The 22,376-nt window shown below is 39.0% G+C and overlaps 1 protein-coding gene across 14 annotated transcripts in view; it reads right to left on the bottom strand.

Moving 5' to 3' along the window:
* Positions 1–445: 445 nt before the first annotated feature.
* MTMR1 (myotubularin related protein 1) overlaps positions 446–22,376 on the bottom strand; it is a 34,032-nt gene continuing 12,101 nt past the window's right edge. For 8 of the 14 annotated variants that reach the window (XM_420356.8, XM_004940855.5, XM_046941134.1 and 5 more), the window contains 8 exons: positions 22,162–22,311; positions 21,362–21,550; positions 20,828–21,013; positions 17,618–17,824; positions 17,009–17,101; positions 12,780–12,893; positions 11,194–11,370; positions 446–1,704 (listed from right to left, as the gene is read on the bottom strand). In XM_420356.8, the coding sequence (XP_420356.2) occupies positions 1,540–1,704; positions 11,194–11,370; positions 12,780–12,893; positions 17,009–17,101; positions 17,618–17,824; positions 20,828–21,013; positions 21,362–21,550; positions 22,162–22,311 (1,281 nt within the window). In that variant the 3' untranslated portion in view covers positions 446–1,539. The remainder of the gene's footprint in view (positions 1,705–11,193; positions 11,371–12,779; positions 12,894–17,008; positions 17,102–17,617; positions 17,825–20,827; positions 21,014–21,361; positions 21,551–22,161; positions 22,312–22,376) is intronic. The other 6 variants (XM_046941138.1, XM_046941136.1, XM_046941137.1 and 3 more) reach the window with 3 other exon arrangements.

Here is a 22,376-nt window from a genome sequence, read left to right on the forward strand (position 1 = left end):
AGAGAAACAGAAAAGTGCTGTCTCATATTAAGGACAAAAGCATGGTAATACATGTCTACTCACAGACAGTAAAGCACACCATTCGCATATGGAACCATCACATTCTTAAGAACAGGGCTTAATTCCCAGCAGCAGAACTTGAAGCACGAATTGGAAAGCAAACCTACAGCACTTCAACACCTCAAGGAGAGGAACCAGGATCTCAAGAAACGTGAGGAAAAGGAACAGGAAGATTTTCAGCATGCACCACTTCTATGCCTTCTACAGAGGCCATCTGTACACCCGCTAAAGAGGGCACGGAATCACTGTCTTGAAAAGCTGGATGTTACAGCAATCAAGTTATCTGGTATTAATACCTTTGGGAGGGATAGCTGGTTGGGAATGTGTATTTTAAATGAAAATTAAGATACATCGTTCACTTTAGAGAAAAAAATGCTAGCAAGAGTTTAAAAAACAGAAAGCCAACTGGCTTTATTTCAAGCAAAACAATTAAGCTCATATTACTTAAAAAACTTGGTCAAACGAAGTCATTACGAGTTAAGGTCTTTGAATGAGTTTGGGTAGGCAGGATCCGTTTTCTGAACTCAGAGCATAAGAACATCGGCGTATGTTGAACATTGCATACACATGTATATGAACGGACATGGCTCTGCATTTTGTGTGTACAGTTTAAAATAAAACACGGTTAACAACATGTGGAGCTATACAGACTACACAATTTACACAGCTGAGTGTCATTTCAAACCCCAGTGCTACCATTTGCTAGAAAACAAACCTGTACTTTGAACAAGACCTTGACGTGATTTAAGTCCACCCTTCGTTCAGGAGGCTGAAGCTGAACAATAAACGAAACCGTCAAAACACTTTATTGCAACTTGTACAAAAGGCATTAAAAAAAACTAAAATACATGCTTCACCAAATATATTACATCATACAAGTCAGCACGGTGCATCTGACAAACCCAGTTTATCTTCATTCACTTTTAATAGCATATTTAGTTGAAATGCAAAACTGACTACACTGGAAAACATTACTTTAAAATCAATTTCCAAGTGCATCAATTTCCTTAAAAAACACTACTGCTCTACCAAAAAAATATATATATTGTATTACCGTGTGAAATACAGAGCTCCCATTCAGAAAAACATTCTCAGTGTTCTGTGTAAGCATTGTGTCCATTTCATCTGATTCTCACAAGCAGGCATGGTACCCTAGGCAGCGTGGGAGGCGTCTTTCTGTCTACTTGGCAGATGGATTCCCTTTTGAGGATGGTTAAATTGTTAGTTGCTCAAAACAAAGTTTAATTTCACAACTGATGATTTAAGTAGAGATGTCAAGACACGTGGGGACTGCCAACAAGACAAGATATCACATCTACTGAAGCTCTTTTTGGCCTCATTGTGGTAATATCAGACACAGTAAGGCATGTAAATCATAGCAATTACAAGCCACTCAAAATCCCTGCGTGACAGGAAAACATTTTGCCCCTCTCTTTGTATTACCTGACCTGAACTGTTTCACACAGCTTTAGTTACACATCACACAGAAGTGTGCACTGGTGTGGCTGAATGGGATGGAGATGAACCTCTGTCAGAGGAGGAGGAAAGGGACCGTGTAGTTGCTTCCCGTTGCAAATCTTCAACTTTCTTCTGAAGCTCAGTCCGGATGGTGAGCAGCTCTTTAAGGTTCTGATGGATTGGAACCTGTGGGTGAAGAAAGAAAAGGTTTACTTTGAACCATAATAACAAGTTTTATCTTCTCAAGTAATGCTTCCACCACTAATGCCTTGTGGTAACACTACGAATCCAACAGCTATGAATTTCAGTATGTCAATATCTAGCGACAGTGTTTTGCCATCTGAAAGGGAGCATTTTTGACAAACCATTCCTAACAACACACACCTTTGGCAGAAAGCACCTTTGAAACGCTGTTTGCAAACCAAGTTGTTGGGATACCAAACACACTCCGGTAAGTGTATCCCTATCCCTTTCAGTTCCCTTTCACCACCACTTTCAGTTGAGCTTAAAATGCCTTCACAGAACTATTTCCCATGCCCGCTGGGAAAGGACTTGCTAGGCAGAACTCACACAGCTGGCTCCATAGGGAGCATCTCATTACTGTTCTAGCCAGGCACCTTTCCAAGAGCCTGACCCCTCCAGCATGTTGGTGAGAAAAGCGCAGCAGCCAAGTGGATTGGGCTTGTGCTCCATCTCCTAGAGCCAGACACCGATGCACCTTTTGCACATGTGACTCACATGGGTTTCTGCCTCTGCTTCTGACAGTGGCATCAAGAACACCAGAGACTATGGCCAAGGATCTGCATCAGAGTTCTATGTGGTTGTCAGGTTCCTCCAGAACATTAAAATCTGTTGCGGACAAAAGAAGACTTGAGTCATGTTGCTTTTTAAACAGCTGGATCTTTTCTCTCAGACGAGCAGAGAGAGGCCTTCCCTTATTTCCAGTGCCACAGAAAGGCCAAAAAAAGTTGTCTATCGCTTTTAATTTCTCTTATCCTCCATCATCTCTGAATTATTTTCAGCTTTTGGAAAGCACAAGCACAAGATGGGAAAATAAATTAATTGGGCTGACAAGGCAATCATAGGAAGATGTAGCATTGGAAAACTTGCAGATTGTAGACGTAGCAATAAGTGGCACGTCAGGCTTCTGGAACACCTTCACTCAGGACAGCAGGGCTGGGATGCACACCCGAGCAGGACATTCTCAGTGTTATGTGAAGAAAACCAGAGAGGGTTCCTCACTATCAACACGCAACTGAGTCACAACTCACAAGACTTTCTCCTCGCAACCCTAGCCTACACTGCCCACACAAATTCTTTAGCCAGTAAGGCCTTAAGTCCAAAAGACAAAAGCCTCCTTCACTAACCAAACGCAAAGCACCTCCTAGAGAAAGCCAATCTCATTTTTCTAAGGTGCTCTACAAAAAACAAATACACCTGAAAATGTGACAACACTGAGCCTGGCTGTGAAGTTTCTCAAGATGCTGTAATACACCCCACAGAAAAGACAAATAAGAGGTCTGGATGACACCAGGGTCACCCAGAGCAGTCCGCTGCACAGAGCCCAGGCTCTCACAGAAGCAGCTCCATACAACTGCCTTTTGGAAACCAAAGCCACTGCAGAACGTGGCATGCTACGTATGTGCTCAGGGGAGGATCGGAGTGCCTGCACTGCTCAATCCTGGTGTTCCCCTATGACTTAATTCAACAATTCACATCTTCTGACTTAGCTGAACTGCTGTTCTCCCCAGGCTTACATCTCAAAGAACAGGATGATCTTAAAATTAAGTTCTCTAAATAACAATAATGTTTTTAAAAGGCAGTGCATATTTGAGTCACACATAAAACTCTTCGATGCAAAGGCTGAAAAATTATGCACTCAAAAAACTACAGTGTCAGAAAGAAGATTATTTTTTCAAACTTAATTCAGCCTTCTTGTACACTTACCTAAAATTGTTGGTTAGAGAAACATCAAAATACTATTTTCCTTCTCACATTCCTGCTTTATTCAGTGCAGAGTTTGATGCTACTCCACTAGAGAGCAGCTCTTCAATATTATTATTATTTTTTTTTTTTTTTGCAGTTTCTGACCCCATCCTTTATTTATTCTTCTGAAATTAAAATGCTCTCTTTTCCTAGTGGGCTTTTCTGTCTTTTCATCTCAGGGTGAGAAACAAACAGTGCTTGGCAGGTTTAGGTTCCAGACACCAGCATCCTTTGTGACACAGTCTAGATTACCCCAAAGAAAACTGTTCCATAGAACGAGTCAGATGGGCTGTGCAGAACATAATGTACCCTTATGACTTAACATACAGCATCTCTACCAAAAAACAAGCTAAATGCTGTCACTTTCTCCTTCTCAACTGCTTAAGTCTAGTTCTGACTGGACTCTATACAGATTGGGTGAAACTTCTATTTCTCAGATGATATTCCAGAAGTAGAACAGAAAGCAAAGAGCTTTACCTTGCTGAGTATTATCCACTACTCGTTCCTCTTCCCTGTCAGTCGTAACTCATATTTGTATCAAATCCATCTCTTCCTAACTACATTTACTCTTAGTGCTTACGAACGTACTGAGATGGTTGCAGCCCTCCAAATCAGATGAATGTTTTTGAGGATACGATCAGCCACATTTCTGAAAGATTCTCAATTAAATCTCCTGTTTGCCCTAGAGATAGAGCATTTACAGAACAACAGCCCTTCACCCCAAAAAAAGGAAACCTACCATACCAATATTTTCACATTTTTCTTAGCTGTACTCCCCCCCTAAGAAACAAAGCCTTTGTGGATAAAGTTTACAAAGCAATTTGGGCAGACACACATTGATGATGACTCAGTACAAATCATTTAAACCTGGCAAAGCTGGTAAGCAAGACAGAGTAGGGTCTGGAGGGGGAAAAAAAAAGGTCAGTTTAAAATATGGTCATATTTTAATAAGTGCACATTAGATTCAAACAGTGCAAAATATGTCCACATAACTATTTCATGTGCTAGTATAAACACCATAAATACCATGCGGATGCACAGCCACAGAACACAGTAACATTTTACATACTAAAATTCAGATACATATTTTCATGTCTTAGAATAATGTTTCAAATTCAGCCTGAAGAAATCTTTCACACTTTCAGAGCATTCCCCAACAGCTAACAATAACTTATTCATTAGTGATAAGGATCCATGCTAGAATCACATATGCATCAGGTTAGAAAGAAGTGATACAGGCAGCCGAAGGATAGAAAGAATAGAAAATATACAAGTTCTTACACTGTGCTGCTTTTCGGTTTTTTGTTTGTTTGTTTGTTTTTTTAATAAGGAGCTGCATGTTCTCCCAGATATCTTTAAGTCTGCTCCTGTAATTTCCCTTTCTTGAAAGAAATAAAAAGTTTACTTCCTTTCCACCATTCCTCCAGATTTACTGCTGGGCAAACCCATTGATGACAGCATTTCCTCACACCACCTTCTGCAAGTTCTTGTAGATAACTAACTACCCATCTACAGCTTTGCCATCACACACAATTCTATTTCCACATTGTTCCTCACTCAAATAAAGCTTTCTTCAGAAGGTAGCAGGTCCAAACATCTTCTCACTAATACCCTAATGGTTTGCAGGAACGAAGTTCTTTGCTAAAAGGAAGAGCAGCAGATTCTACAAGACCAAGAAGCTCGGAGAAGACTGCTTATTAAAAGGCCTTGTTATCACCTTATCTCTACAAGTGTACTCTCACACAGCACACATCCTGCCTTCACAACAAGCTTTTATTACAGTCTTGTAAAGAAATCACATAGCTGATTTGACAGATGAATTTGTTGGCAGTCTGAGAGAAGATACACTGCATTCTCTTTCATTGTGCCTCTCAAATTAGGAGAGGGAGCTCCAAAGATGACCCTAGGCCCAGTACCCAGGTTTTGCTGCTTTACTCCATGGTATCCATGCTAAGCTTTCAGAAGGGCATGCAATCATTCCTTTGCAGTGCCAGCTACCCAGCCTATCACCTCAGTAATGCTGCTAGGCAAAAGCAGGCTGCAAGGGCTGGCACCCAACCATCTGAGTTCCACACTCCAGGTAAAAGAGCTGTTTCTTCATGAGCAGATTAGAAGATGATTGGTAAAAAACAACACTGCTATTTATATCTAATACAGCTAGAAATACCAACCAGGCAGGGACAACAGCGTGAGCTTCAACATCTCTAAGCAGCAGGTATAAGGGACGGATCCTCAGTAAGTCTGACTTTGCTCCAGACATTTACGAAAAAGTTGGTTCTGTCAAATCAGAGAACTTACCTGCAATACCTCGGGAAGACTTAATGGTGGCTTTTTTATTTTATTTAAATTATTTACTGCTGTAATAATGACCCAGGAACTAAAATGAACATGATTGAGACTTTATGTTGTCTCCTTCCCTAACTCATAATCAACTTAACATATAAATAATAATAATAAAAAAACTTATTTTCTTTAGCAAAGTTCTCAGGATTCCCTTACTTTTTGACAATTCATATTTTTGCCCATTTCAATGCTCTTCAAGTTTCCAGTTCCACTTTTCTGTACCAAGCCATGACTAAACTTCAGACCTGAGCCTGCTCCTCACACAATCGACTCACTTCTACCTAGCTTCTGCCCTTGCACTCCTTCCTGCCACTTAGTTCTTCTCCCTCCCCTTCCTTATCCAGGCCTGTACTTCCAGGTGCCTTCTCTTGCTTCTCTCTGGCATGAGCATTCTCCTTCCCTGTGATTCTCTCACTGCAAGTGATACTTGCAGTATGTGGCGTCCTCCACCCACGCCAATAAAAAACAGCAAAACACTGCACAGTGGAGTGAGCCAGGTAGAGTTCTTGAGCCAGGTAGAGTTCTAGACTCAGGAAGAGCTGATCGTAGGTTCCCACTGACATATCTCATGTTACAGTATGAACTAGTTAAAACATGTGGATGTTTATTTTCCTCATGAGCTACAGTTTTATTGCCTGTTTCATACAAAACCAGATAGTTGCCTCTCTTACATCATAAAGATAAGGTGCCTACTGCCTATCATGAGCTGAAAAATACTTAGAACACTACTGAAGAAACATCCTTTATTGCTTAAAACACCGCTGATACGAAACCATTTTTACTTGAATTGTGCACACTGTAGATGTAGTGTAACTCTCAGAACATACCACCCTACACTTACAATAAATTACTCTGCCAGGTAAGGACTTGAGGAAGGAAAGTGGTTTTGTGCTTTTTACCTTTTTGTTTATTTTTAAAATAATTATAGTCACATAGAAGCGACAATTACACTATACAATATACATACTACAACACAACAACTATCTATAGACATAAGGCAGCTTTATTTCCTAATAGTTTCAAACCTTCCCCTTAATAGAATTACTACAGTTCACTTTCATTATTGATTCTCAGGTTTTCATTTCCAAGTAACCTTTCAAGAACCTGAAGTGCTTTTGGATAACAAAATTTGTCAACACAAGGAGAGTTATGAAAGAAATTATAATAGCTACTCACTTACTGTACCGCCAAGTCTTAATTGGATATCTACTGCATATCACTGTACTAGCTCAAGGACAGTCATTCACATGAAAATTGTTCAAAGGTGAATACATTTTGTCTTGTTCAGTGAGTATACTTTATCTATTTTAGCAACAGGGAAGAAAGGCTGCAGAGAAAAATAGTTATTTTAAATTCATTGCTTTTCTTGAGACCGTCAGTTTTTCCAAAAACCTACTCTGTGCACTGCAAAGACAACAGTATCTTTCACTCAAGCTTTTTGTTCCTCTTCCTGATGAGCTGGAATTCTGACTTGCTTTTAAAACCTAGTTAACAGTACACTCACAGAAAAAGTCAATCTCAAACGATGAAAACAGCAGTTTTCTACAATAATCAATACTTCTGTGCTTACTGTAAAAGGTATGCTCCTGGGAAGCCAGCTAAACTCCCAGGCCTCCTGGAAAAGCAATGACTAGTAAATAGAAATTACGAACCCTACCATGCAGGAACTGGAACGCACACTTAGCAAACAACTGTATAGATTTACAGGCGCAGGAAATGTGACACGCTATGGACTGGTGCCATTACTTGTTTAAAGCTACACTTCATTTAGCTTTTGACATCTGAAACATGAGAGTGATGTTTTAAGGGTTTACTCTTCAGAATATGTTAGAAACTCCCCAGAATTAAATTATTTGTACTATGTTAGTTTTTCCATCTCTGTGCAGGTTCTGATGCAGGGCTCACTACAAAATACCAGTTTTTTTTCCCCCTCAAATAATTACAGATTCTTTCAGAACGTAAGATAAGCAGTTAGTCTGTATTCTACTCCATATCAATCGAATGTGCAGGGCTCTACCTGCTGATGTAAGTTACATGCACAAGTCAGCCTCAGCAAACCTTGACTTGGACATGCAGAAAGTGAGAAATGATAAGGCATCAAGAGACACTTGCCTCGCATCACAAGAAACTGTAGTAAATGCCGGCATGAAATCCAGCTCTCTGGGGTTCTCTCTCAGCTACCTGACCCATGCAGCACCTCCTCTCTTCCTGCCATCTCCTGCCTCACTCTTCCACGCAAAACCATGGGTTGTGGGCCAGCAATGGCATGCACTTCCAGAGCCGTAGGGTGGCTCTGTCCTGCCACCAAATTATCTTACATCAGATGCACGTGAACTGGCAAGTATTACAAGCAACGTCAACAATGTCAGTGAAGAACCCACAGGGAAACTTGTCTGAAGGCAGGTGGAACTGCTACGGACACCCCGGGGCTGCACTGTATGTCCTGTCCAGTAAGTAGCAACACAAAGCACTCTGTAATTATGTTTTCCCTTTTAATCTAAACTGTTTTTCCAGTAACACTTAGAATCTTACTTGTTCTTTAACATATGTGAATGTTGTGTTTATTGATACTGAGGTTCAGCTGACATTTAATCACTTCAGTGTTTAGCAAAACTGATTCTTCTGCAATTCTTACATAGCATAAAAAAGGCAGCTATTGTAACCTATCTGCATGCTTTTCAGATCATTTCTGAATACACCGTGCAAACAGCTAGTTATTCCTTTTTCTTTTTTATCTAAAGCCAGCTACTAAGTAGGAACAGAGTCCCCCTAGAAGCTGCAGGAAGCTCCAAGGACTGCCCACAGCCGACAGTCCTATGCCGCCAGTCGACGTGAGTTTCCTTGTCACAGACAGTGCTCATCTTCAGTTCCAGATGAAACACCACATGCACAAAAAAAGAGAATGCATTTGAAAAATCTCGTAAGCACTCCTAAACATTCTCTCTAGCACAGAGGCCCCACTTCCAGGAGAACAGAACTTGAAGAAAAAACTGCAGGTGTAGAAAAACTAAAACAAAAAAAATTAAAAACAAGTTTAAGCTCCATATTCCAAGGATTAAAATGCCGTTTGCCAGAAGTCATACAAACAACTACACATAACCTAATGGGTGATGCAAATTCATCAACTAAAGTACACACTTGTCTTGCTATGGAAGGTAGAAGGGCACAGCTTGAATTGAAAGGAACAGAACATTTACTCATGGTCTGCACATAGGAATGACAAAAAGCATACAAGCTTGCAAATACCGCCCCTGCAGAACCTCCCAGAGTTGCCTGGGTAGACAACTAGCTGACAGCTAGCAGCCAGAACTTCTCAGACTGCAGTAAAGAAGTCTAAACAACCACATGGGAAAAGAGAAAGAAATAAATGGTATGAACTGAAAAAATTCAAAAGCATCATACTATGTTATGTATTCCAGACCAGTAGAGTCATCTGTAAATCCAGCAATATGCACCTACAGAACACTTGACTCTGTGTACAAAGATTGAAAGAGCTTATCCTGCCCGTGTCACACAGAAATACTCACTTCTCCAAGCCAAGGAAAGGGCAAATAAGAAAAAACCCAAAGAAAAAAAAAAAAAACACTCATGTCTTTTCCCAGTCAATGAATTCAAATACAACAGGACTAAAATCTAATTTTCTTAGGACAAGAAGTCAATAATGATGTAACACCTCCAGACTGAAACCGAGGAACATTTTATTTCACTTAAGAATTAGAATGACCTTGTTGAAGCAGAGTTTAGCATAAAAAGGAATCTGCAAAATCCACCCACATTTAACCTCAGATTTTTTAGGTGGCTCACTGCTCAGAACCCTCTGCAAGGAGGCTGTGTGCCACCTCACTGCAGACCGTCTCCTGCAATACAGCCATAATCCTAAACTGGGGTTCTTCTTGCAAATAAATGGCATCAATAGTACCAATTAATCTGTCCACACAACTCAGAAATTAATACATGTCATTATATGTAATCTCTTCTTTACAGAGCCGCCAACTGAGACGCAGTGCGCACCAAGTTACACACGGTAGCAAGGTAGTTCTGGCATTTTCTCATTATGTCCACTCTTCCCCACCACTTATCTCTTTTGGAGAGGGACTGACTTTCACATGTGTTTAGAAAGCCTGCTCTCCTTTCAGGGCCTACAGATACCAATCTGTAGCAACTGACATCGCTGAAGGTCAATTCCACTAAAACCTTCATAAACCATGCAAATGTTTTCCAGCAAACAGGTTCAGGGAAGGTGACATTTTGCTAGAAAGCAGATGGCAATCTGACTTCAAAACTATGAAGATTAAAATTTAAAAAAAAAATCACATTTTTAACTCATGCTATAAACGGATACCTAACGAAAGATTACATCAAGAAAACAGAGTAAGTGTGGGCAACAGGAAGTGCAGAGGAAATACCTCAGCGAGGAAGCAAGCAACCCACATTTCTCCAGTACCTTACAGTACCTTACAGGGTATTGCTCAGATGCCTGGATCTCTAACAGTGTACTGTCCTTGAAACACGTCTTTTCAAACAGGCTCTGACTTGTGGGTGTCTAATAAATCTGAAACTCGCATCTCTTGCTAACTGTTAGAAGATGAAAGCAGCTTTCAAAGAGTCACTCAATGCAGGTAATTTATCATTAAGTTGCTTGGGGATACCTTGAAATGTTACTTTAATAAAGAGACAGAGTAACATCCTCAGATATATCATGGTTGTGAAACAAACATAACATATACTCTCAGAATTCTGGAGATAAAACACAGCATTTTTCTGATGAGATTTAGAGATTTGTCTGAATAGGAGACATTACTTATAAGAACAAATACTGGATGAATCAAGGAGCATATTCCAGGAGTGTTTAATCTTTAGCATGCCAGCTTGAAAACAGGAAGGTCAACGGAAAACAAATGTCTGTAAGAAAGCTTAAGGAATCTACAAATGAGTTGGTATGTAGATCAATTCCTTTTAGAAACTGCTGCTGCATTTTATAACATAATTGCTAAACAGCAAAACATAATGAAAGTTACACTAACCTACTCAAGAAGGTTAATGCAACAGAAGCAATAAAAGTGTTGCAAAATATTACATAAGAGTTATAAAAGTAATCTTCTGAAGAGTGCTTATGTCACCTTTCACAAATCAGTGAAGTGGTACTACAACTATATTCCACTGGTAGTCTTAAGGAACACTGAACAATTGACACAGTTTTAACATATCTCACGCCTTGTTTTAGAAAAAAACATCTTTTTCCCCATCAGCAACAAACAAGAATACTTTTCTTGAATGAACTGGACCTTACAAAAAACAGTGATTTTATCTGTGTACTTTCAGGAAAACAAAAGTGGAACCCCATACCTGAGGCCGCATTCTCGGGTTCCATCTGACATAGTAGTTGACCCACAGTTCCAAATGGTTCAGACTGGCAACAGGATACAGGACGTGGTTCTCATAGTTTACGTAGAAAGGATTTGTGAATTCATCTAACTGACTGTTTATGTAGGACCACAGCGATACAGTCTTAGTGCTTAACTCCTAAATTAAAAAAAAATAAAAATACAGAAAAATAACTACATGGATTGCAACATGTTAAAATATGAGGTCATTATCTACGTGTCAGTACCTTTGTGAGAATCACCTGATATAGCGCAATACTGTCCTCTGAAAACACTCACTCATCACTAGACAGTCACTAGACTTTAGCAAAACTTTTGAAATCTTGTTCTCTTCCAAGGCTAACTGAGAAGGGAAATTCAGGCATAATATTTTCAAAGACTCTGAGTTCTAGTTGAGGAAGAGAAAGCTGTACTGGTCGTAACTTACTGCCGTGTCCATAGCTCCTTAAATGTACAATTATATGTTGACCACTTCAAAAAAGATTAAAAAATAAGTTAGCTTTGAAAAGAAAAATCAGTGAGGAGAGAATGCTACCTGAAAGACCCTAAATAGCACCTGTGGAAAACAATGACTTCCTTCTCCCACTAAACTATTTGCTCCCAATATCTACTGGTACTGTGATTTAAAATTACTAGCTTTATTTGCACTTCTGAAAGTTCTATTACACTAAATGTAATCAGCACAAACATGGTTAGACCAAGGTTTCAATATGTGAACCTCAATCAAATTCATCTTGCAATTTTACACTTCTACAATGTAGTTAAGCATGTGCTTCTGCCACCTCTGTGTCTTAAATTGCATTTCTTTATTGAGAACTGCATACGACTAATTTATTAGGAAATGCTGTAGGGAAATTCTGCATTTGCTGAGAATATGTTATTCAGCTCCACCTTGTGGTATCTGCGTGCAACTTTTTCCTCCACAGAAGCAGAAACAAACCTGAAAAACAACAGATCTAACTACCAAGGAATAGCTACTTGCTCTAACACAAACATGAAGTACCACAAACAAAAAAAGCCAGAAGCCCATCTGGAATACTGAAAGAAGCCTTTAAAAAAAAAACCAAAAAAACCAAACCAAAACAAAAAAAACCCCCATGTTTTCCAAGCTCAAAGCATTTCATTATGTCCTAAGTTCATTTATTTTGGCCTTTTAGATTTCCCCAGTCTTCAATCACAGGATCCATAAAATTATGTCCTGAAGTGACCTAAAGCCATGCACGGGAGTTGCTCTGAAAATAGCAAAGGAGTGTTAATACCACCTGATAATAATTGCATAAAACTGTGGACGCTGGCTAGAGATATCTGAAAGTCAATTTTCTAAAACCCTCAAAACTGCCAACAGATAACAACCAAAGAAAAGTGAATGGGACCTCACTTAATAGAGCATTTATTACGTATTCTATGGAATTATATGTCCGTGATGCCCTCCAAGACTATATAGCAAATTTATCAAAAAACACAGCTTAAGTGTTCTTAAGTCATACGTCCTAAGCATTTCCATACAAAACCAACAAATTAAGGATGTGTACTTCATCAATTATTTACCTCTTTTAACCTTTCCTTCTCACAGTTGCATAAGAAAGTCCCAAATAGACAGCTATAAAGGTGATCCAGAATGGTGATCAAAAATAACTCATTGAATTCAAAGGCTGCAGGAAACTTAAAAAAAAAAACAAAAACAAACAAAAAAGGTAAAATTACTCTAAGCTGTATTTTAAGCAGCATGGTAAGGAAGAAATTAACAAACAAGAAATAACCAAAAGATTCAGGTAAGATTTTTTTTTTTTTTTTAAATTTAGAGATTACTTTCAGGACAACTAAGAGATTTCCTTAACTTCCACTGCAATAATACACTTCACCTACATACTTCTACAGAGTCCTCAGTGACAAACCTTACATTCATTATGCAAATACACGAGGATGCAAGCACAGAAACATTAGCTAGTGTGAAGCTGGTGACACAAAGCAACTCATTGTGAGGAGCCCTATCTAACAGAATGTGCTTTATTTCTCCGTGATATTTAAGAGCTTCAGTTCTGCTTCTAACATGCAGTAAGTTGGATAATAAACACAAATGTACATAAAATACACTGGATATATATTTTAAATGTTTCTTACATTTTTTACCCAAGTTAGGTCATTTTTCTTCATCTCATCTCTTGAGTTTAGCACCAGCTACATACAATAATCTTTTAATCCCTCTTATTTCCATATTAGAGAGTAAACTCTGGATATCCAAATTGAAAGAAGAGTTATTCCTCTGATACCACTACACATTTTATTCACAAGCAGAGGTTACCTGACTCACTCTAGAATAAACATATGGAAAATCTGAAAGCACACAGATTACTTAGAACACATCTTAATCTGTAGTGTTTCAAAAATCAGATAGGAAGAAATCAATATAAAAGTGGGCTGCTATCTATTCAGATGGAAAATGTCCTTCAATCATATTTTATGATAGGACTACATATGGCAAATGCTTCATGTGTCAAAATAACTTTCTCTTCAGAATGACAAAGGTCTCAAACACAGATATGGAATGATGAACATTTAAGAGAATAAACAAACTTAAGACGACTTAAGGAAAACTTTATAAGTAGCATTTCTCCCCTTGCCATGAAAACAAGCATCTTAGGAGACTGATTTTTAGGACAAACGAAAACATTTCTTCATTTCCACTAAAGGAGTGAACATTTGCAGAAGTCTAGAATGCAATATTACAGATTCGCCATGAAGAATTTCCTCCGTTATGCACAACACTCAAGTCAGAATTTCAGATGCGAAGAAAGCAGCAGCTTGGGTTCAGTCATGTGCCACTGAGCAATACCATTGCCTTGGCATGAGATTGAGTGCGACTTTAAAAAGAAAAGGACAAGTATAACTAGGAGGAATAACCTAGCAGTCAGAACTGGGGATGGACTAGCTGACCCAGAAACTCCTCTTCAGTGTCACCTGTGATTTGTGACATGACATTCAGGTTGAAAGTAAGGAGCTGAGTAATGCGCAACAGTTGTGCTTGTATTTAAACCAGAAAGATCTATGTTTTAAACAGTATTTTAAAAGAAGATTGTTCTTGCAGTGTTTGACTTAAATCCTTCTCCTTCTAAGGCTTCCCAAGCTAAGATATACCAACTTTCAATTGAAAGTTCTGAGTAAGGAAACCACTAATATCATGACTTATAAAACAAATGGAGCCTTCTTTCTGATCCTGCTATGGATAAGGTACTGCTCAACGGTGTGAAGAACTCACAGTACAACTTTCTATACAAACCAGCAGTTTGCTTTCCACCATCAAGTCTTTTTTTTTTTTTAAAGTAAAACATATAGGATGTTAAGTAAGATGTAAGTTAAGATGATCAAATTCTCTTTCTCATTCATGTGCAGAAGTTATCACTAATACCCCCTCTTTTAGGAAATCATGCTCAAACTCTACTACAGTACAACAATATTAACAACACAGCTATCATTTAATCAAAACCTAGGAGTGTAACCTGCTCAGCAGGTCTGTTGGAACTAGCCAGAGGAGAGCCAGCACCACTTGGATCTCAATCTCCCACACCGAGCGCAGAGCAGCAAGCACATACATAACACAAAAATAACTGGCAAAGGATCAAAACGATATTTCGAAGTAACTTTGAAGAGAAAGCCTCTCCTAAAGGAGCTCTCCTTAACTGAAAGCACTTAATGAGCCTTGTCACATTAGTGTTCTTTGATGGCTCTGTCTGCGCTCATCAGATGGATGCCAACATGGCCGCTATTCCAAGCTAGCGAAGCATATTCAAAATTCCATACATCAGTGGTTGCACTCCAACTGATTTATTAATAAGTGATAGCACTTTATTGAAACTCCGTCTTTGAATACAAGAGTTGTACTGTTGGTGCTGATGTTTCAAGACTGCAGAGCTTCTGTTACTGCTGCTGAAAAAATCACTGACCTAAAAATTCTTTCCTCTGTAGTTCCAAGCCCATTAGTGTCTGTTTGAAGATTCAGGTGGAAAAATTCCCCAAATGAAAATTTACTCCTTGTCAAATCCACTAATCGAGAGAGAACATATGGGTCATTAAAATCTCCTACTTGATGCTTCTGGAGGGTCTGTTGTTCATTTTTCTCTTTTTATAAAGGAAGTATTTAAGAGAAGAATTCTGTTGCTTAAAACGTCTGATGATGCCAAGTGATACCTTACTCAAAGAGATGCAAAACGAATGTGCTTTTTCATTTCATAATCAATAAACCAATTCTGTACCACGGTAACACTCAAGGTTTAAACATTTTGCTGAACAGTGCTTATGACTGTGGAATTGGACTGAACCAGGCTAACTGAGCAAGATATCATAAAGTGCATTACTGAAATCAATGCAAAATGAACCTCCAGAAACCGGCGGCATCCGATAATGAATACAATGCACCTTTTAAATCAACCTGAAATGTTGATTAATCAACCTTTCTCCTACATGGGTACCATGCATTAAAGGTAGGAAGATAATTGAACTGCATTACTACCTGCCAATTTTGCGGGTGTTTTTCATTTTCATCAGGTAATGTGACCATTCCAACTATACATCCGTGCCTTGAAATCATTAGAATTTACAGACAGCAGTGGGAAATATTGTTTTTTTCAATCTGCTATCAATGTACTTCTCTCAAACTCCCTAACACTGTATTAGTTGTCACGAAGACTATAAAAATCTGGGAAAATATCAGGCTGTCAAAAACTAAGTTCCATTGTCTGAAGCTATCCAGAGGTCTGTATCCTAGCCCAAGTTAGAGATTCTCATGCTATATTAAGCTGAATGTTTTAAGAATGAAATGCTCATAGCACAGAAATAAATTTGCTTGCTTAGAGCCCATGACCAAGCACAAGCCTGAACACACATCCCCTTCCAGTTACTGACACTTATTTGAGCTTTGGAACACGTCACATATGCTTGCCACGGATTCTGAAGCAAGAAACTTAACACCATGTTATAAGCAAGCGAGCTACGCAAGGATGAAATAGAATCCTGGTTTTCCCAGGTATATGTCAAGGCAATCACAATCTTCACATTCTCTAGGTGCCGAAGTCAACTAAAAAACAAGTGGCCCCAAACTTTCAAGGAATAATGTTTTCTATTTTGTCGTGCTGTAACTTTAATGACTTTCCAGCGTCGCTGTTATTTATGAATTTCCCACCAGGTTTTGAACAGATGTGGCATTGGCTAAATGTTCCAGAGCTCCCCCATTATTATTTTACCTCAACAAGAGGCAACTGAACCATTAATAGCAAGAAACAGGAGGCAGAAAGAGAGAATAGAAAAACAGAAGAGGCTGCTTTTAATTACGGATCTCCTCAGAGGACTTCTGTTCTTACCAGGTGCTCAGAAGTCTCTCTCCTTGCTATTGTTATTAGCCTTTAGCTTTCCTCTGCGAAAAGGGGCAGAATTCCTCATTTATTTTTCTCCAGCCATAATAAACAGCACATTAATGCTGAAATACAGATACATAGAAAGTCTTCAAGCAACTCTGAACAAGGGCCCAGTATTGCAGCGGGAAGCTTTCATAACGCATGTAAGACAAATGTTTCAAATACACCCTTTGGAAAGCATGATGCAACATTTTTAAGAACAATGTTCACAAGAACAACACTGAGGTGTTCTGGGAGTGCTCGCATTGTGTGGAACCAGACCTTTATCCTTCTCACCTCAATACAATTCACATACTATGCAAACTTCAGTACAATGTCTTTTACCACAACAGCACTAAGACCTCAGAAATATACTACTAAACACCTTACCTGCTTTGTCATTTGCCAAACACAGTCAATGAACTGAAGGAAAATGGGAGATCTGTCTGCATCAGCATGATCATCACCTCCATGTCCTACTCGCTGCAAGACAGAATGAGGTTTTCACTTCTGCCCAGTGTATTTACAGCATTGTTTAAAGACAATACATTACAAAGATGAACAAGACAAGCAAATTTTCCATAATGCTAACCTATATTTTTCAACTGCTAAAAATACACCCCAATATTCACTTATGGACATGCTGCTGCTGTTCAGCAGATCTCTCCCAGTCGTTTCCTCCATCTTTCAAAGTGGAGCTGTTTATGGGATCAAACTGATAGGTATTTAGTACAACTACACCGAATCAATGAAACTTCCATATCCACTTGCTTAAGTACACATCACTTCTCCTGAAACACTCTCAAGTTAGATGCCAAAAAAGTCACTATATTATGTTTTTTTAAAAAAATACAATCATGATATTATGCCCTAATTTCTGCTAGCCCTTGAGCCAAATGAATACTGCAGGAACTAAAGAGCAAAGTGATACAATAAAACATACTATTCAAAATTAAAGAGCTGAAGGTGACAAATAACAAATGAACTCTTTCACCTTACCATTGCAAATCGGTGTCCAAAACTTATCCATTCCTTTTCGATAAGAATTTCAAAGCCCTTGATAGTTCTGTAATAGCTGTCCAGCATAAGCATAGCTAGTGCAGTAAGCTGTGCTGTTCGATCCCAGCCATCGCTGCAATGTACCACCACAGAAGTTTTACCAGATTCAATTTTATCTGCAATTCTTACTGCTCCGGCAAGAAGCATCTTAAATAAATAAAAACAAGCATACTGAATGTAAACCAAAACTCCACCAAATTGTATGATTTTATACTTTTAAACATCACATTGGTGAGGCCTCACCTTGAGTAATGTGTTCAGTTTTGGGCACCTCAGTACAGAAAGGACATGGAGGTGCTGGAGCAGGTCCAAAGAAGGGCAACAAGGCTTGTGAAGGGCTTGGAGAATAAGCCCTATGAGGTGAGGCTGAGAGAACTGTGGCTGTTTAGTCTGGGGAAAAGGAGGCTGAGGGGAGACTTTATTGCTCTCTTCCAATATCTGAAAGGTGCTTAAAGTGAGAGCATGGTTGGTCTCTTCTCACTGCTGACAGGTGACAGGACAAGGGGAAATGGCCTCAAGTTGTGCCAGGGTAACTTTAGGCTGGATATTAGGAAAAGTTTATTTACAGAAAGGGTGGTTAAGCACTGGAATAGGCTCCCCAGGGAGGTGGGTGAGTCACCATCCCTGGATGTGGTTAAAAACCGTTCGGATGTGGTGCTCAGGGACATGATTTAGTGGAGGGCTGTTAATTAGGGTAGTATGGTTAGGTCATGGTTGGACTCAATGACCTTTAAGGTCTTTTCGAACCTGAGTGATTCTATGATTCTAATTACACTGTTCTCTGGACAACACTGTGTTAAATCAGAGACTTTCAAACAGTGAGATGCATACACCTGGAGGGACAAAAGCCTGTTCTCAAGCACAGGCACGCTGCTGTCCAGCAGAGAGTTCTCCATCATCAGTAGTACATACCAAGAGAAGCTAGCAACCCCTTCGCTAAACGAACACTGAAATTCCTTATCATCATGAAAATAAAAACAAACTCTGTAATCTACCCCAAAGACAAAGGCTTTAATGTGATCAAAGTTCATCTTCACAGGAAAGAATCACTCCTGTCTTCCTCAGCTTTCAGTTCTCAACTGCTAGCACTAGAGGAAGGGACAAACTTCTAAGCTGATCTCAGTCAAAACACAACCCAAACAAAACCAGGGACTGCTGGCTGGGAGCCTGTGCTGATCTGCTGGTGCATGAAGCACACCCAGCATGAGACCCACAAGCCATGAATAAGGCCATGAATAACCTGGGCTCAGAAGCATGCTGGGGGAACAAAGGACAGAGATGGCAGAGAACTGAAATTTACTTGTGTGAACTTGCTGTTTGTTTCCCACACAAAACCTTCGCTTAGTTCTCTTTGGCTGCTCTCTAGTTGCATTTTTTTTTTTTTTTGAATACTTGAATAATCTCTCTCCTGTGAAGGCTTGCCTCTAAAACACAACCTATCATGGCACTGATAAATATGTGGGGAAGAGAAGCACCAGAACAGGACCCCAGAAAAATTCCTCTCTCTGCATTTCAATGTGAGAAAACAGGAAATTGCTAAACACTTGCATTCTTCCCTTTCCAAGCATGCAAAATATTTTCTGCAAAGGAGGAAAGCTACATTCAATGCAGAAGTACACAAGACCAATCTTCAAAGCAATTGCAAGACCATGTTACATAGACAATCATCACCAATTGCAGCTTTTATGAAAAAGGATGCCAGGTTGGAAATATCACAAAGCGCTACAAAAGCTTGTACAAGAGAACAGAGCTTGTGGACTGAACCAGTTAATTGCCATTTACTTCAATTATGAAGCAATGGAGACATTAGAAGAGTTTGGTCTTCAACAGAAGTAAGAAAACTATCTGTAAAATATACAGGTATGCAACACTTTGCTCCATGTTATCCTTATATTATATAGGAGGTAGAGTAAAGCTGTGGATCTGTTAATTGTTACAAGTCAAATGAATTGAGAAAGGAAGGTAAGCACCACACTCACTGCAGCAATGGCAGCCTTTAGGAAATCAGGTTGCAGTTTATGCTGCCCACACTGTAACATGAAGTACAGTATAAGGTACAAAGTCATGAAGACTGTCTCATGTGTACCAAACCTTTTAAGTAATATAAGTTTCAAACTGGTATACTAATGTCATCTGTGAAATGATGGTGTCAAGGCTCATCTCTGATGCTATGCAAGCCCAGAAACCCCACTGAAATCAGCAACAATGAAAGGTGATCATTGCACAGAAATCCACTTCTAAAACCTGATGATTACATTTAAGGCCAGGCTGATTACGAAAAGAAAAAAAACCCACAAAAATAAATACACAAAAACTTTCCAGATACTCAAGATTCCCAAATCTCCTTGAAATAGTCAACTTCAAGTGAACACTGGTCCCAAAAGAACATTAAATTTGTTTAAATCTTGTATAATAATGTAAGCATTTGCTCCCTCTACTGGTTCTCCTGCAGCAGTTAGCAAGTACTACATAATGAATAACTAATAATTCAAACCATGTTCGGCATGAGTGACATTTGAGGCAATTGCTAATAAGACAAATTCCATCCATCCATATTCATCATAAACAGAGGAGTGAATATGATAATGAAGCAATCTATTCTAAAAGCATTTCAGAGGTTAATGAATCAGACTTCAAAACTGTGTGATTTATTTTAATATTACATTAACTAATAGAGCAGATTATAGCTCAGTGCAACAGAGACTGTAAACAGCCCAGGAAAATGGAGGTGTCCAACACATGAACACCAACACTGCACTGAAGGAGGGAAGGATGGGAAAAGACTGCTGCATTTACAGTGAAGTCCTCTTGGCAGTAATTCAAATGCAGTCTGAAGTTCCCAGGGCAGTTTTCCAAGAAGAACAGATAGCCCTGGACTGCTCACAAACATATTCTCTCAAGAAAATAAAACCTTGTCCAACACCAAATATGATACTGAGCTGTAAGGAGTTAGCTCATCACTTAACAATACACAGAGCCAGAAATATAAAGTTACTATGGAATGGATCAACTTCAGTTAAACTGCTAGGCTTTAAGCGACTATTTAAAAAAATTACTGATCAAAGACTCTAGACATTTTAATAACGTTTGCAGAGATGCAAGTAAATAACAAAATTTAAAAATGATTTTTTCACATTGAAAGTATTTTACCCTTATATATTCCAGCCAATGTGTGGAGTCCACGTTTGATAACCACCGAGTCTCATCAATAGTAGGGTAAACTATTTCTTTAAGCTTACGCAGGGATTCTCTCATTACATGAATATTATGAATTTCCAGAAAGACCAACTCTGCGTTTGGGTAGGCACTTTCAGTCTCATATCCTCCACCTTTTGCCTGTCATACAAAAAGTAGAAACAGACAAAGAAAAGAACAGTACAGGACTTCAGTATAAGGCTGAAAGAGTTGCTTCAGTTAGGTTTCAGGATTTTTTTGAGAGAAAGGATTATTCTAGCACTATTAAAAACACCTACTCGGTATTGCTTTCTCCAAGAAGTGCTAGGAGTAGATTTTTTAGACTGAAGAAATCCTGTATTTCTGTGGGCTACATTTGATAATACAGCTATGAGATCCCTGTCCAAATTTCTTCTCACATCAAATTCTCTGTATCTTCATCTCTTGCTCAGTCTTCAGCCCTCTGGAATAAAGACTGAACCACCACTGCTGTTTACGGTACCAACCTACCTTGTTCGTATCTGCAACACTATTTTGTCTGGCATCAAAGATGATAAGTTTATGTGACTGAGCATTGGCATCCATAATTGTCTGCAAGTATTTTTCATCCTCTTTACAATGCTTATCATTCGGGCCTACCAATGGCTGGCTGCATCGTGTTATTGTTGCTTGGCTCTCCGGATGAATCCAGGATAACACCTGGGACAAAGCAAAACTATTTCATCTTACTGTACTAATATAAAAGCAGCAAGCCAGAGTGCAATTAGACAACCACTGCCTACATGGCAACGGAGGTTCATACTGGACATTAAGAAAAAATTCTTTACTGTGACAGTGGTCAAACACCAGAACGGGTTTCCATGTGGAAGTTTACGGACCTGTACAGTGCTTTCCTAAGCAGACCAACAGCATGAACACTGTCACCCCCTTCATGTATTTAAAAGGGCTTTTCCACTATGTGCAAAATGTATCTATTCTCAAGAAAACTGCCATGGCTGTTACACACTCCATACCAAATCAGAACACAAGTTAATATGCAAATTAGCATCAAACAATACTCCAGCCTAGAAGCATTAACTCCAAACAAAAATGTATTACACAGCACAATAACTAAACAATTAACACTCACATTTGAACTGCTTTCTTCAGTTCTAAACTCACGAAACCTAATTCTTCTTTCTTTGCCCCCTTTTCAGAAAGGAAGTGGGCAGACTGACGTTAAATAAAAACACCTAGAAGAACTCTGATCATTTCTTACAAACTAGAAAATACATAGAGCACTTCTATTTCCTTGTACAAGTTTCACTTACTGGAACTCTGCCTTTTGCTCTAAACGCTGCCACTTTTGAGAGATCATCATCCTTTACACTGGTTGGCACAACTAGAATGGCAGGATATGTATCACAAAGTTCATAGGTGCTGTTAATTTTTGATATTTTCCAACTCTCATTGGGCAAGCCCTGTAAGAAAGCAAAACATTTTTTTTTTTAATTTTTCAGGCTAGATCTGTACTTATCTGGGTTCT

The sequence above is a fragment of the Gallus gallus genome, chromosome 4, assembly GCF_016699485.2.
Source record: "Gallus gallus isolate bGalGal1 chromosome 4, bGalGal1.mat.broiler.GRCg7b, whole genome shotgun sequence".
NCBI classification, from domain to species: Eukaryota; Metazoa; Chordata; class Aves; order Galliformes; family Phasianidae; genus Gallus; species Gallus gallus.